Below are 14,448 nucleotides of genomic sequence, written 5' to 3' on the forward strand. Positions count from 1 at the left end.
AGTATTTAGAAATTACATTCATGACTATCATACTACTTTCTTGGCAATTTCTCTAACTTCGTTATTTAATCTATTGAAATTTTTGTTTTCTCTATCATAGTTTTTTGTTTCATAGACTTTATTATTATTTGATAGTTCCTTTTTTCACTTTGAAAATAAGAGGGGTAACAATAAACAAACATCTGAGAAGAGATTCAGAAACACATTTATTTTTTTATTTTTGTTGTTAATCCTCATCTGAGGATATTTCCCCCCATTGCTTTTCAGAGAGTGGAAGGGAGGGAGGGAGAAGGGGCAGGGAAGAGGAAGGGAGGGAGGGAGAGGGCAGTGGGCCGAGGACAGAGAGGAGAGAGAAACTGGGCTGTGAAAGAAACACATTGATTGGATGCCTCTGGACAGCAGGGAGCAAGCCACAACCCAGGTACATGCTCTTGACTGGGAATCGAACCTGAGACCCTTTGGTGCTCAGGTCGGTGCTTAACCATTGAGCACACTAGCCAGAGTGGAGTCATAGACTTTATTTTATTTTTTTATTATTGTCTAAAGTTTTACATATGTCTTCTTTTTCCCCAATTGACTCCCCTCTCCCCCTGCCAGCCATTCCCACCCCAGGCAAGCCCCCACCGCCCCAGTGCCTGTGTCCATTGGTTATGCTAATACGCATGCATACAAGTCCTTTGGTTGCTCTCTAATCCTTCCCCCGCTCCTACCATTTGTCTCTGGATCTAGTTCATCAAATTATGTTGATCATTATATTCCACATATGAGTGAGATCATGTGATATTTATCTTGAGTCATAGACTTTAGAAGCAAAGGAAGCATGTGCCTTAGGAAAGAAGGGAAGGGTGGTGTTGCTTCTGGTGAGACTGTTGGCATTCCCTCAGCTGACAGTCCTGAGCTCTTGGTAAAGTGGAAGCTTTCAGTCTGGCTTTTCTTAGAGGCCGTCAGCCCTTAGGAGAGTCTCTACCTTGACATGATGGAGTGAAAACCTCCCATGACTTAGTCTCTGAGATTCCGCACAGTAAACTCCTTACCATCCAGTTTATTACTATGGCTTCTTACTTCATGTAAGTGATTTTCAGCTGAATTATCAATTCTGCCTCCTATTACTTAATTGTTAGTAATAGTAGAACTCATTCTATTTTCATACATTTTAAAACTAAATCTTGCCTTGATCTTAAAACTTTTTATCTGATTTTGCTTGTTTTCCTAGGCTAATACTCTTCTTCCCTTACCAACTTAATTCATTATGTCTTGTTATAGCAAAATTTATAATGTATTTGTGTGTGTTATCCTTACCTCAATTACTGACAACCCTAGTATAGTTTTCTTAGAGGTGGTTATCTTATTAGCTGAGTTTAAACTGCTCAGAACTAGTTAATAATCTGTAAAGTGGGTTGTTTTTTAAAAATTTTTATTTTAGCATTTCCTTGCTTTCTGGCACCACAAGATATTTCAAGTTCATCTTGTAGTTATACCCTGTCCCATCTCCAGAATCAGCCATTTCTGCCAAGGGCACTTTTTTTAAAAAAAAAAATATTTTATTGATTTTTTTACAGAGAGGAAGGAAGAGAGATATAGAGAGTTAGAAACATTGATCAGCTGCCTCCTGCACACCCCCTACTGGGGATGTGCCACAACCATGGTACATGCCCTTGACCGGAATTGAACCTGGGGCCCTTCAGTCCGCAGGCTGAAGCTCTGTCCACTGAGCCAGACTTTTTAAAGAGTGATATTAGAAACCACCGTCTGAGCACTAGGTGTGCTCATTGCTATTGGATGTCATTGCCTCTGGGGTTTCTCAGCCGACAGCAGGAAATATATGTGAATATATTAATCTATATATGTATACATATCTACAAATATATGTATAAAAGGCTAATATGCTAAGTGTCCATCCATTCGACTGTTGGACCATTTTGACCGGTAACTATGATACGCACTGACCACCAGGGGGCAGACACTCAACCCACAGGCGTGGAAACCTGGAACAGACTGATGAATCTCAGGGGGGAGGGGGGAGGGGGGAGGGTGGGAAGAGATTAACACATTAAGCATCCTGTCAGTCACCGGTGACTGACTATACTTTCCTTCTGGAAGACAAAATAGGCTGGGCGCTTAATGTCTTAACCAAAGATCTTATATGCATACTAGGGGCCTGCTGCATGGATTCATGCACCAGTGGGGTCCCTCGGCCTGGCCTGCGGAGATCGGGCCGAATCCATGTACTGGGCCTCTGACATCCCCCGGAGTCCTGGATTGTGAAAGGGCACAGGCCAGGCCGAGGGACCCCACCGGTGAACGAATCCGTGCACTGGGCCTCTAGTTTATATATAATACATGTATATAAAAAACATATACATCTCTATATTAAGCTCAACATGAGTGTATACTGATGTTCTCAACTCTAATCCAGTAATACAGATCATTCTAGCCTTTCGCCTTGCTTGTATATAACTTCCCACTCCAACAGTGAGGAACCTACCTCTCACCATCCACCCCCTGTTTCATTGTTCAGTTCCAGTATCCGTGTATGGTGCTTGCAGATTCGTAAAGCCATGCCCCTGGGGAAACGGCTTTACCAGCCAGGGTACAACGCTATGTGTAGTTCCTTCTGCCTTTAATCTTGTGCGCTCCCTCATTTCCAAGATTGTTAGGTCTGCATCTTCCCATCCTCTTCAACGAGGCTTTTTCATACATTTATAGTACAGTTAGGTTCTTTTGTCAGTCTGTATTACATCTCTGATCTAAATAACTTTTATAAAAGTTCACATACATAAAAGTTCATTTTTTTGCTGTAAAGTTCTATGGGTTTTTAGACAGGTATTTTTATTGATTTATTTTTTGTTTTTTTTTTGTTTTTTGTGTGTTTTTAAAAATATATATTTTATTGATTTTTTTACAGAGAGGAAGGGAGAGGGATAGAGAGCTAGAAACATCAATGAGAGAGAAACATCGATCAGCCGCCCCCTGCACACTCCCCACTGGGGATGTGCCTGCAACCTAGGTACATGCCCTTGACCGGAATCGAACCTGGGACCCTTGAGTCCGCAGGCCGAGGCTCTATCCACTGAGCCAAACCGGTTAGGGCGATTTATTGTTTTGACAAAGTATTGTGTCATGTATGCACGGTTACAGCACCATACAGAATAGTTTCACTGCCCTAAAACTCCCCCGTGCTTCGCTTATTCAGCCTCCCTCTCCCCCCAACCCCCTGGCAACCACTGATCTGTTTACCACCTCTGTAATTTTGCCTTTTCCATATCTGAGGCCATTTTGTTTTACCAGAGGAAAATGGGTCCCCTAACTCCTCCAAGTGGGTGATGTACACAGATGTCTGCTGGTGGAAACCAGACAGAAAAAAGTGGTTTGGGGTCTCATTGTTCAGCTTGAAGGTTTCACTTTGTGACCCTATGTGCAGTCTTGTGCCTCACTCCACTTCCCACGGTCCCAATGGTCCCAAGTCCAGAGGCTGTTGGGTTCAATCTCCCCAGAGAATAAACACAGTCTCCTGTAGGGGTGGGAGTGGTGGTCACTCATTGGTCTAGGTTGAGGGGCACGCTTGGGGCCTACCTGCTTTTTTAGAGACTTTTGGCCAATCTCCTCTTTTTGCTCCGTGTTGCCTCTCGCTTTTCAGCAGTAGCTGGGCCTCCAGTTCCTGAGCCGTTCTAGAGTTACAGACATCGCTGCTCGCTCCTCAGCAGGTCACCGTCTGCAGGCACGCAGGCTTCCGTGCTTCCTCTGCTGCGCCACTCCTTTCCTGTTGGCTTTCTGTCTTCCAAAATTACGTTCAGATCTCTTAACCCCTGTTTCATTTCTCTTTGTCTCAGTGGGGTTATGCCACGTTTAACCAGAAGTTTCATTTGCTTTTAGAAATTTGCTATTTTGTGCAATTGTGATTACTCTGAAAAAGGTTAAAAAGCCACATTTCCTGGTATGATTTGTCTTTCCTTGATATGTATTTTGGCAATACAGCTCTTGATATACAACAGAGTTGAGATTTTTTAAAAAAGTGTGCAATTGACTTCCCCATGAGTATTCCCTGTCTTTTCATGGGCCAGGAATAAACCTATTAAAAAAATGATCAGGCCCTGACTGGTTTGGCTCAGTGGATAGAGCGTCGGCCTGCGGACTGAAGAGTCCTGGTTCAATTCCAGTCAAGGGCATGTACCTTGGTTGCGGACACATCCCCAGTGGGGGCTGTGCAGGAGGCAGCTGATCAATGTTTCTCTCTCATAGATGTTTCTAGCTCTCTATCCCTCTCCCTTCCTCTCTGTAAAAAATCAATAAAATATTTAAAAAAAATGATCAGTACCATTCTTTTGAAACTTGCTGAGGTTAACATTTTTGCTTCATATGTGGTTGCTCCTATGGAGACATAATAGTGACTGTTACTGTTGGCAGGATTTGCAAGTTTCTACATTGACGTTTATGGAAGTTTGCTTTCTGACAATGTGTTTCTCATTCTTTTTTTTTTTTTTTTTAAATATTTTTATTGATTTCAGAGAGGGAGAGAGAGAAATATCAGTGATGAAAAAGAATCATTGATCAGCTGCCTCCTGCACGCCCCCTACTGGGTACCGAGCCCATAACCTGGGCATGTGCCCTGACGGGGAACTGAACCATTACCTCCTGGTTCATAGGTGAACACTCAACCACTGAGCCACGCCGGCCAGGTTGTGTTTCTCATTCTTTTGCAGCAAGTGGAATACCAGCGGGTCAGACTGACTTCTGGACAACTTAACTTTGGACTTATCCTTAAAAAGAATATGGGGCAGAACCCAAGCTCTATTTTCTTTAGTAAAGGAAAATAATATTGATAAAATTCCTAACTGTTCCAAAATACCAGTAAATGGAACCGGTACCTCTAATGGTTTATGGTTATGTTTTACTGAATGCACTAAAGGGCTGCATGCATTCTCTTATCCTAAAGGACCAAATGGGATGAGAAGAAGTAGCAATTTTAATAAGGGGTCCCTAGCCCACCATGGACCATATGCCTTCCCTTATGTGGTCTCATTTACTCATTCTCCCACTGAGGTCGCTGTGAACCCTGTACAGGTATGAACTTGGGCCTTCTACTTCAAGGATGGCAGAGCCAAAGTGGGAGCCAAGGCCTGTGCTCTTGCCACTGTGCTGCCAGCTTTGGGCTGGGTGTCCAGCTTAGGTCCCATGGTTCCCCTGGCTTTGCATCCAGGTCAGTGAGAGTCAGCAGCATGGTGATTAAGCCAGGCCTCTGGAGCCAGACCACCCACATTTAAGTATCTATTCCACCATGTTGGGCTCTGTGCCTTAGTTCCTCCATTTGTGAAATGGAGAGAATGATAATTGCTGTGGGAATTAATATTAGAAACCACCTAGTAAACACTGTCCAAGTGTTTGCTAAATAGGTAAATTCTATTGGACTTTTCGTCCTCTCACCTGCTCAGTGTTTAAAAGAAAGCAAATATTTTCTTTAGGCCTTGCCAAAGGCGGGGCTGCACGGACACAGACATGTGTAGAGGTGAGAGCATTTCCGTTCTTACAGGGAAGATTTGGGCAGATGGGTAACACACTTTAACTAAAATGTCACAGTGCCACCATCTGAATCCAAGATATGCTTACACCCAGATATCCTTGAATAGCTACATAGAGCTTCAATAAGGGTGAGGATAATCAGACAAGAAATGGTAAAATAATTGAATTAGTTTTGTCTTTATAAAATGAGGGGGCAGAGCTGGATGACTCCAAATGCATGTGACCGTTATAATCACTATGCGTCCTGATTTAGTAGGCTACCTCGGACCTATATAATGTAGATGCCGAAGATGCCAATCTGCTTAGAAAAAAAGCGAAATGAGGTAACAGATAAAATCAGCTGTATTGTTTGCCACTAAAATTCCAAAGGCTACCCACCTGGCGCACACACGCCGCCAGGAGATGGCAGATACCTTTGGTTATGGCTCTGTTTCCTTTTGTCCACTGGCCAGTGTAACCTGTTGTCCCTGTATTGAATAAATCAATGGCAGTTGGTGCCGTACTTAAAAAAATAAGTATTTATTGGTTTTAGAGAGAGGGAGAGAGAGAGAAAAACATCAATGTGAGAGAGTAACCGATCAGTTGCCTCCTGCATGCACCCCAACTGGGGATCCAACCTGCAACCTTGGCCTGTTTCTTCCCTTCTTTTTTTTTTTCTTGTAGTTTTTTTTTCTTTATTGATTAAGGTATTACATATGTGTCCTTATCCCCCCTAATGCCCCCCCACCCCATCCCCACTCATGCCCTCACCCCCCTGGTGTCTGTGTTCATTGGTTAGGCTTCTATGCATGCACACAAGTCCTTTGGCTGATCTTCTTCCCTTCTCTTGAGGAGGAGAGGTGAGGTAGGATTGAGGTGGAGGTGCCCAGCTGATCTTCATTAATATCTGGTCAGTTGCTAATTTTAGGAAGCGGTTCATTAGTATTTGGGAAGTATGGTCAAGAATTTCTTCATTTGCCTTTTCCCCCACTGGAAAGACCCTGTTGAAATGACATGTCTGTACTTAGTTTCCCAAGTCGTCGGAATTCTGCTGCTACTAATAGTTATCAGTGGAACATTTATTGCCAGGAGAAAGAACAGAGGCAATATTACGTATTAGTTAAGAGTTGAGCCCTGGTATCGAACTCCTGGGTTTAAGTCCTCACTGTATCATTTACAGGCTTTGCGATTTTGAGTAAGTCACTTAACCTTTTGGGGCCTCAGTGTTCCCATCTAAAAAATGTGAATAGTGAGTGCTCCATCCATGTTAGCTGCTGTTAACACCATTGTTGTTGCTAATGATTTTGTTAGCTGACCAATGGCTGGGACCAGTGCAAGGCCCCTTTCTGGGTCTTCCTCAAGTATGATGAGTGAGATGACCAAATAGCTTCATGCTTGAGACGCTTCCCATCTCTAACTTCGGTTTTTCTCTCTGGCAGCAGCTTCCCAGTGAGTACTGATGACTTCAGTTCATTCTTTCTCTTGCACATTTTTTTCTGGGTCACTACCTGTGAAATCAAGGTTTTCTGGCTTAACATTGAGAATAGATAAACCTTAATCGATTATTTTCTATTGCCATGGACCATTAGCTAAGAGATCTGATCTATCACAAATGGAAGAATTTGTTCCAACATTCTTGAGATCTCCCTGCCAGGACAATGTTTAATATAAATATTTTATTGTTGATGAAGGTAGTGCTACAAAGGAGCAGAGAGTCACAGAGTTATACTGCGGGGTTGAGGAGAAAAGGGCTGAAGAAGAAAGCCTGAGCGTGGACATTTGCAGAGCAGTTCAGCTGTTGAAAGTTGGTATTAACACCCAACTTCTCAGAAGCTTTTCCTCGGCGGGGTGGGGGTGGGGGTGGGGGTGGGGGCTTGGTGGAGCACTGGCTTGAGAGTGTTGCTTAGCAACGAGATGTCAGAGTCAAGCAACCCATCCCCTGCTTTGCCTCCACCAGCCCTCAGCTGCCACCCTGAGGCTCCTATTAGACAATAAAGTGTGCTGGGAGGGAGGGACCAGAGAGAGGGGGCAAAGTTTAGTCATTGAACGAAGCAGCCTGGAAGTATTTAATCTGTAGACCCAGTTCCCCAGCGCCTCCAGCCTGAACTGGAAGTGGGCAGCACTCTGGAGACCAGCGAGCCAACTGCACAGAAGTCTCTGACCACCTCAGGAGAAACCACACTTGGGGAAAATGTTTGCGGTGCACTTGGTGGCGTTTTACTTCAGCAAGCTGAAGGAGGATCAGATCAAGAAGGTAAGGACTCAGGAGGCTGAGAGCGGTCTCATTCTGCACCGACAACACGGATCCCTGCCTACACTTGCGGGGATTGAGAGCTTATTAGAAAACGGGGAGCACAGGACCAGTGAAACACTCATGGAGGGGCAAGAGGACATTGCCTGTTGTCTGGAGCCTGGATCTCACTCAGAGCTTCCTGGTGGATATTGGATGGGAAGGGGATGAGGAGAGAGTCTTCAGAACCCGTCTAAGTGGTTTGGGGTAAGGGGTGTATGAGAGACGAGGGTAAAAGGAAAGGAGAGTCGCTCTTAAAGAAACGTTGAGAACTTGTCATTTATGTTACTTTTCTTGTGCTTGAAAGAATAGGAGGAAGGCACCAGAGGGATGGGAGGGTTAATGTACAGTCATTGAAATACTTATTTGCATGTGCTGTTTGCCAGTGGTAGACTACTAACGGCGTGCATTGTTTTGCCACTTTGTCCAAGAAACTGCCTACAAAATTCATTCCAAGGTGACTGGTTGAAAGTTGCCCAGGCTCACCTGGGGGCCATCAGCATTTTCCCAGCTGGCAGGAACTCAGCCTGTCACTCTGGCCACGCCAGCCACCAGCTCAAGGAAGTCCTCCCCGCAGGTGGACTTAGCCAAGGTCACCCAGGTATTTAAGGTGGTGCTGGGGACGAAGCCGAAGTGCTGGCTCCTCCTCCTGCATCCTTTCCCTGGTGCCCGGATGCCTCTGGGCTTTTCCAACAGACTCTCACTACATCCTGCTCATTAGAGAGTTGGGTTTGAGGTTATAGCAAATGTTAGAATATGATAAACTCACCAAGTTTAACTTGTCCTAGGTTTCACTCGTTGCTTAGATTCATGAAGCCCTTTATGGCTCCTGAAGGAGGTGGGATGCGCTAGGCAGCCCTGCTCAGGACTTCACTTTCTGCTCTTACCTGCTCAGTAATGATGAAACGGGCCCCAAGGGGAGTCTTTGGACCTTGACACCTGTGGTTCTGCAAATGCGTTTCCTTTCCTTGGGCCTCTGTGGTGGTTCATCTTTCATTACAGCCTCGAATCAGGCGGGTCTGACTGTCCACAGCCCCGTGCAGGCTCAGGAGGCCCCTCTGAGTGGAAACGCAGCCTCCACTGGGTGGTCCCAGTTCTGGCTGGAGGGTCAGCCTCTGTCAAGGCCCGGAGCTGACCTTCCCCGCCCTGTGGGAGGCAAGAGAGCTTTCGAGAGTGACTGAGAAGGGAGAGCCGGGAACACTCTGTAGCCACCTTAAGCTCGTGACTCCCCAGGTGTCAGGAGTCCTGTGGGAGGCTGGTTTATGGGTTGCCAGGATGAGTCACAGCTCCGAGAACACTGCTCCATGCGGGAAACACACCTGGGCAAAAGGCACCAGCTCTCTCACTCCCGGCAGGTAGCCCGGCCCCTCTTTCGTTCCCGTGCTTCCTGCCTCTGGAGCTGCCAAGATCCTGAGCCCCACTTGCTGCTAGGGTTTCTATTCAGACCCTGGAACAATTTTTTTAAAACTCCCTATACCAACATTAAAACAGAAACAAAACACAACCTAATGGATGGGAGAGAAGGAAGGAGGGAAGGGAAGGGAAGGGAAGGGAAGGGAAGGGAAGGGAAGGGAAGGGAAGGGAAGGGAAGGGTAGGAAGGAAGGAAGGGAGGGAGGGAGGGAGGGAAGGAAGGAAGGAAGGAAGGAAGGAGGGAGGGAGGGAAGGGAAGGAAGGAAGGCTACTCTGATAGCTTCAATATATTGACATTTTTTTTTAGAAATTTTCTTTTTTTAAAAATACATTTTTTATTAATTTCAGAGAGGAAGGGAGAGGGAGAGAGAGAGAGAGAGAGAGATAGAAACATCAATGATGAGAGAGAATCATTGATCGGCTGCCTCCTGTATGCCCCCTACTGGGAATGGAGCCTGCAACCCAGGCATGTGCCCTTGACCGGAATCGAACCCGGGACCTTCAGTCCGCAGGCTGACACTCTATCCACTGAGCCAAACCAGCTAGGGCTATATTGACATTATTTGACCTACAGATAACATTGGGCTGGGCCTGGTCCCTGACCCATAAATTGCTCACTCAAAGAAAAGGACTGGTTAGATTTTCAAAGTGTTCTTTTTACAGTTTAGAAAGTCAACATTACGAAAAGTGGAGATGTCACCTTTAATCCCACCGCCCTCACAGCTGTATTTGTGTGTGGAAGCCCGAGTAGTCTTTTCTCACAGCAGATGTTTTTACATTTATATTGTACATACAATTCTGGTCGTGTGTCCTTCGCTTACTGTTAGATTGTAACCACTTATGTAGATTTCTCCATTTCTTTATGATTATTTTAATATCTAACATTTAATCAAGTTGGCTATGCCATAACTTTCCCCTTTTGCTGGACAGGCTATTTTCAAAAACATTTTTTTAACAGTTAGAAACTGACTGGCCATAATAAACATCGGTTTGTATTTAATGTGCCCCACCTTTGGGATTATTTCCTAAGGATGGATTCCCAGAAGTGAAATCACTGAGTCAAAGAGTTGAACCTTTTTATGACTTTTTTATTATTGTTAATATATTTTTATTGATTTCAGAAAGGAAGGGGGGGGGGGAGAGAAGCATCAATGATGAGAGAGAATCCTTGATCGGCTGTCTCCTACACGCCCCCTACTGGGGATCGAGCCCACACCCCTGGCATGTGTCCTTGACTGGAATCAAACCTGGTACCCTTCAGTCCACAGGCTGACGCTCTATCCACTGAGCCAAACCAGCTAGGGCTTTTTATGACTCTTGATTCTTAATATGGGACCTTTGGACTATGTGGTCACTAAAGTCCCCTGCAGCTCCCCCATCTGTCATGCCCTAAGCTCTGAGCTTACATTTTAAGTTTGCTCTTCCTCCGTGCTGCTTGCTGGCTCTTTCGTTTAGAAGATATCCCACGTCTAGTTTGTGAGTCACTCCAAAGTGGGCCTGGTTGCTGCCACCCAAGCACCTCCCTCAGTGCCTGAAACATGTATGCCTGGTCACACAGGCCCAACGTCTCCTATCTGAGTCTAAAATATAAGTTTTCTCTCCCCCCACCCCCATGTATGTTTCATTCTTTCCTTCTGGATAAATTAGAAACTGTTCTTAGTTGACACTCTTTCTGTCTGTCCTAACTTTAACTTATAGGAGTAGCAGGAGCAGTAAGTAGCCCAGAGCCCTCAGTGATGGTTAAACAGTAGCTCGCAAATGGCCCAAACAGCCTCAAAACGATTGCTTACACGGAGGGATGGCCTGGGGATGCCCAGAGAAGTTCTCTGAGGTTGAGCAAAAATGAGCAGTAGGCTTAGGGGCACTGTCTGAGGGGCCCTGGGCGATAAAGGGGCAATGTGGTTCTTGTGCACGTCGCACCCTTCCCAAGCCCCAATTACTCGGGTCGCGTCCCTTTTGTTGGTTTCCCCGTGTGCGTGGCAGTGCCAACCAATTAGTCATGAACAGACTCCGGGCGAACGGAAGTCCTTAATGAAGCGTGACCTGGTTCTGTCCTGTGTTCTCAACACGCTGAAAGCCCGATTGTCCTGTTCTGGTAACGGCCCCTGAGGGTTTTCTGGCCGCTCTCTGGCCCCAAGTCCCTGGAGCCGTGGTTTGTTTCACTGGCTTGGTGTCCGTATTGGCTCCGACTGAGCTGGCATGCCGGCCTCGAGGCCTGTCTGATGGTTGGGCACCTGTCCTGCGGTGAAGGTTCATGTGGCCCTTGTACTCTTGATATAATTAGTCTGTTGGCTTGTGGTCCTGCACGAAATTGTGAAGCAAAACCAGGCCATGTGGTGAGGACGTGGGGACTGCACTGTAGTCCCAGCGCTGCCAAGGACCTGCAGCTGCTCAGGGGCTCTGAGCCTGCGAGGCCTCCTCCCAATAGGGGCAAGGATTCCTGCCTCACCGGGCGCCTCAAGGAGCCATGGAGAGCAGGTGAGGGACATACGTGAAAGCACTTCCTCACAGGGACGCCATGGAGAGCCGGTGAGGGACATACGTGAAAGCACTCTGTAGGCTGCAAGCATGTACTTAGCCTTAGGTGAAAGTGTGGGAGGGCAATTCCTGCCCCGGTCAGTAATCCACCCCAGTGAGCCCTGGGGACCCAGGTTGCCCCCACCACATGGTGCGCACGAGGGAGGAGGCTGTTCTGCCGTTCTTGTTTCTTGATAAATATGTTTTTATTGATTTTAGAGAGAGACAAAGAGAGAAGGATAGATAAAAACATCATTGATGGGCTGCCTCCTGCACGTCCCCTACTGGGGATTAAGCCTGCAACCCGGGCATGTGTCCTACCTGGGAATCAAACCAGTGACCTCTTGGTTCATGGGTGAATGCTCAACCACTGAGCTGCACCAGCTGAGCTGTTCTGCCATTCTTTTTCTTTTTTTAAAATATATTTTATTGATTTTTTACAGAGAGGAAGGGAGAGGGATAGAGAGTTAGAAACATCGATGAGGGAGAAACATCGATTGGCTGCCTCCTGCACACTCCTTACTGGGGATGTGCCCACAACCAAGGTACATGCCCTTGACTGGAATCGAACCTGGGACCCTTGAGTCTGCAGGCTGACGCTCTATCCACTGAGCCAAACCGGTTTTGGCTGTTCTGCCATTCTTGATGGGACATTGTTACCTTCAAGTGGACGGAGCAGAACCAGTGATTTTTATAACTTCCCTCCATTGGGGGATCCTGGTTACCTGAGTGGTATCATGAACAGACTCAGGGCAATTTGAGCTGGCTTTAGAAATTAAACATCTTAATTAGAATAACCTCAGTTAAAAACAATGGGGTGGGGACTGTTTCCCCGCCCCCACCACGGGAGTCCGTTCTGTGGGACTCTTCCCCCTCCCTATGTGGGAGTCTGTACTTGTTCTCCAATAAATTTCCACCTTTGCGATACCAAAAAACCAAAAAACACCCCCCTTCCCCTCCTTACCCCCTCAAAAAACCCCAACAACAACAATGGAGATGTGAAGGACTAGATTTTAGAAAGTGCGGCTGGAAACTGAATTTAGCTCTGAGCTTCCTGGCAGCCCGTAAACAAAGGGAAACATGTTTGGATATATAGTGTCATCATTGGCTGAAAGCAAGCTCCCACGTGCAGGAGTCCCAGGTTCTAGCTATAGCTAGTCTTTTCCAGAGGAGAGACAATGGGACAGTGGTGAGGGCGCGGAACTGGGAATTAGGAACCCTGAACCTTGCTTAGTTTTTGCGCCTGCACTGTCCCATCAGAAAAATGGGGGAATCGTTTCTTCCTCAAAGCTTGCCCTTTGGAGGAATAAGGCCCACCTCCCCCAGCCTTCCATTCCGTTCTGTTCTCCCAGCTCCCTTCCTTGTCCCCAGCTTGAGGGTCCGCATCACTAAGTGGTCCCCTTGGGACGTGGGCGTGGGCGTGGGAATGTGCAGCAGCCAACCCTGGCCACCCCTGTCCTTCCAGGTGGACAGGTTCCTGTATCACATGCGGCTCTCCGACGAGACCCTTCTGGACATCATGGCGCGGTTCCAGGCTGAGATGCAGAGGGGTCTGGGGAAGGACACCAACCCCACAGCCTCCGTGAAGATGCTGCCCACCTTTGTCAGGGCCATTCCGGACAGATCAGGTGAGGGGCTGGGGCTGCCAGGGATCTGATCCCGCTGGGTCCTTCCTGGCCGATGGACCTGAAGTTTGCTCCTGTGCCTTTACTTGCCTCTTCAGCCCTCTCCACAGCACCCCCACCTCCGACGCTCTTTGCTTAGTCACACTCAATACCAAAAGTTTTGAACCAAGGTTCAAACGTGCCTCACTTTCTCTCTGCCCCCTTAGCCCCACACACTCTGCTCCCTCTCCTGCCGGGACATCTCAGCATTCTTCCCCTGGTCGATGGAGAGTTCCCTGCCTGCGTCTGGGAAGCACCCCCATGCTGGGCTCGGTGCCTGCCACCTGCTGCGTGTGTGAGTCTTCCCAGTGTCCTGAGCACCTCGCACAGTGCCTGGTGCATACTGGGCCCCGAAATGTTTGTTGACTGCATATAAATGGCATTTCCTTCCTCAGTATTACTTCACTCCAAAGCATCGAGAGTCTAGGCTAATAGTAAGTATTAGAAGATGCCATGACGTAGTAGAAAGAATATTAAATGATGATATTCAAGAAACCTGGGTTCTAGGCCCAGCTCTGCCATTCCTCAGTGACCGTTGACAAAAGGTATAGTCTCAGTTTCTCTATCTGTAAAATGAGGGAGGTGGCCTCTGTATAAATTTTCTGTTGTTGCTGTAATAAGTTACCACACATTTAACAGCTTGAAACAACACACATTTATCCTCTTTCAGCTGTGGAGGTCAGAGTGGGAGTGGGTCCAAGGGCCATAACCAGGGTGTGGGAAGGGCTGAGTGCCCTCCGGGGCTCAGCGGGAGCCTGTCCCTTACCTTCTCAGCTGCAGGAGGCTCCTGCATTCCCCGCTCCAGCCTCTCTCCACCTCCCAGCCAGCAGCGCAGCATCTTCCAATATGTCTCTGACTCACCCTTGTGCCTCTTCCTCACTTAAAGACCCTGTGATTTACCTGATGCCCTTCAGATCATCCATGATCTCCCAACCTCGAGGTCAACCAATGAGCAACTTTGATTCTGTCTGTAACCTAAATCTCCTCTTGCCATGCTAACGTATCCACAGGATCCAGGGATTAGGATGTGGGCCTCTCTTTGCTTACCACAGTCTAGAGACCTCTAGAAG

The 14,448-nt window shown here is 47.0% G+C and overlaps 1 protein-coding gene across 2 annotated transcripts in view; it reads left to right on the forward strand.

The window, feature by feature from the left end:
• Positions 1-7,543: 7,543 nt before the first annotated feature.
• Positions 7,544-14,448, forward strand: part of HKDC1 (hexokinase domain containing 1) — a 44,845-nt gene continuing 37,940 nt past the window's right edge. For both annotated transcript variants that reach the window (XR_011473581.1, XM_070432891.1), the window contains exons 1-2: positions 7,544-7,750; positions 13,180-13,342. Coding sequence is in view for 1 of the 2 variants with exons in the window: in XM_070432891.1 (XP_070288992.1) it covers positions 7,688-7,750; positions 13,180-13,342 (226 nt within the window). In the remaining variant the exon portion in view is untranslated. The remainder of the gene's footprint in view (positions 7,751-13,179; positions 13,343-14,448) is intronic.

This window comes from Myotis yumanensis, unplaced genomic scaffold (genome assembly GCF_028538775.1).
Source record: "Myotis yumanensis isolate MYYU_CA2020_CCGP unplaced genomic scaffold, mMyoYum1.0.hap1 SCAF_13, whole genome shotgun sequence".
Classification (NCBI taxonomy): Eukaryota; Metazoa; Chordata; class Mammalia; order Chiroptera; family Vespertilionidae; genus Myotis; species Myotis yumanensis.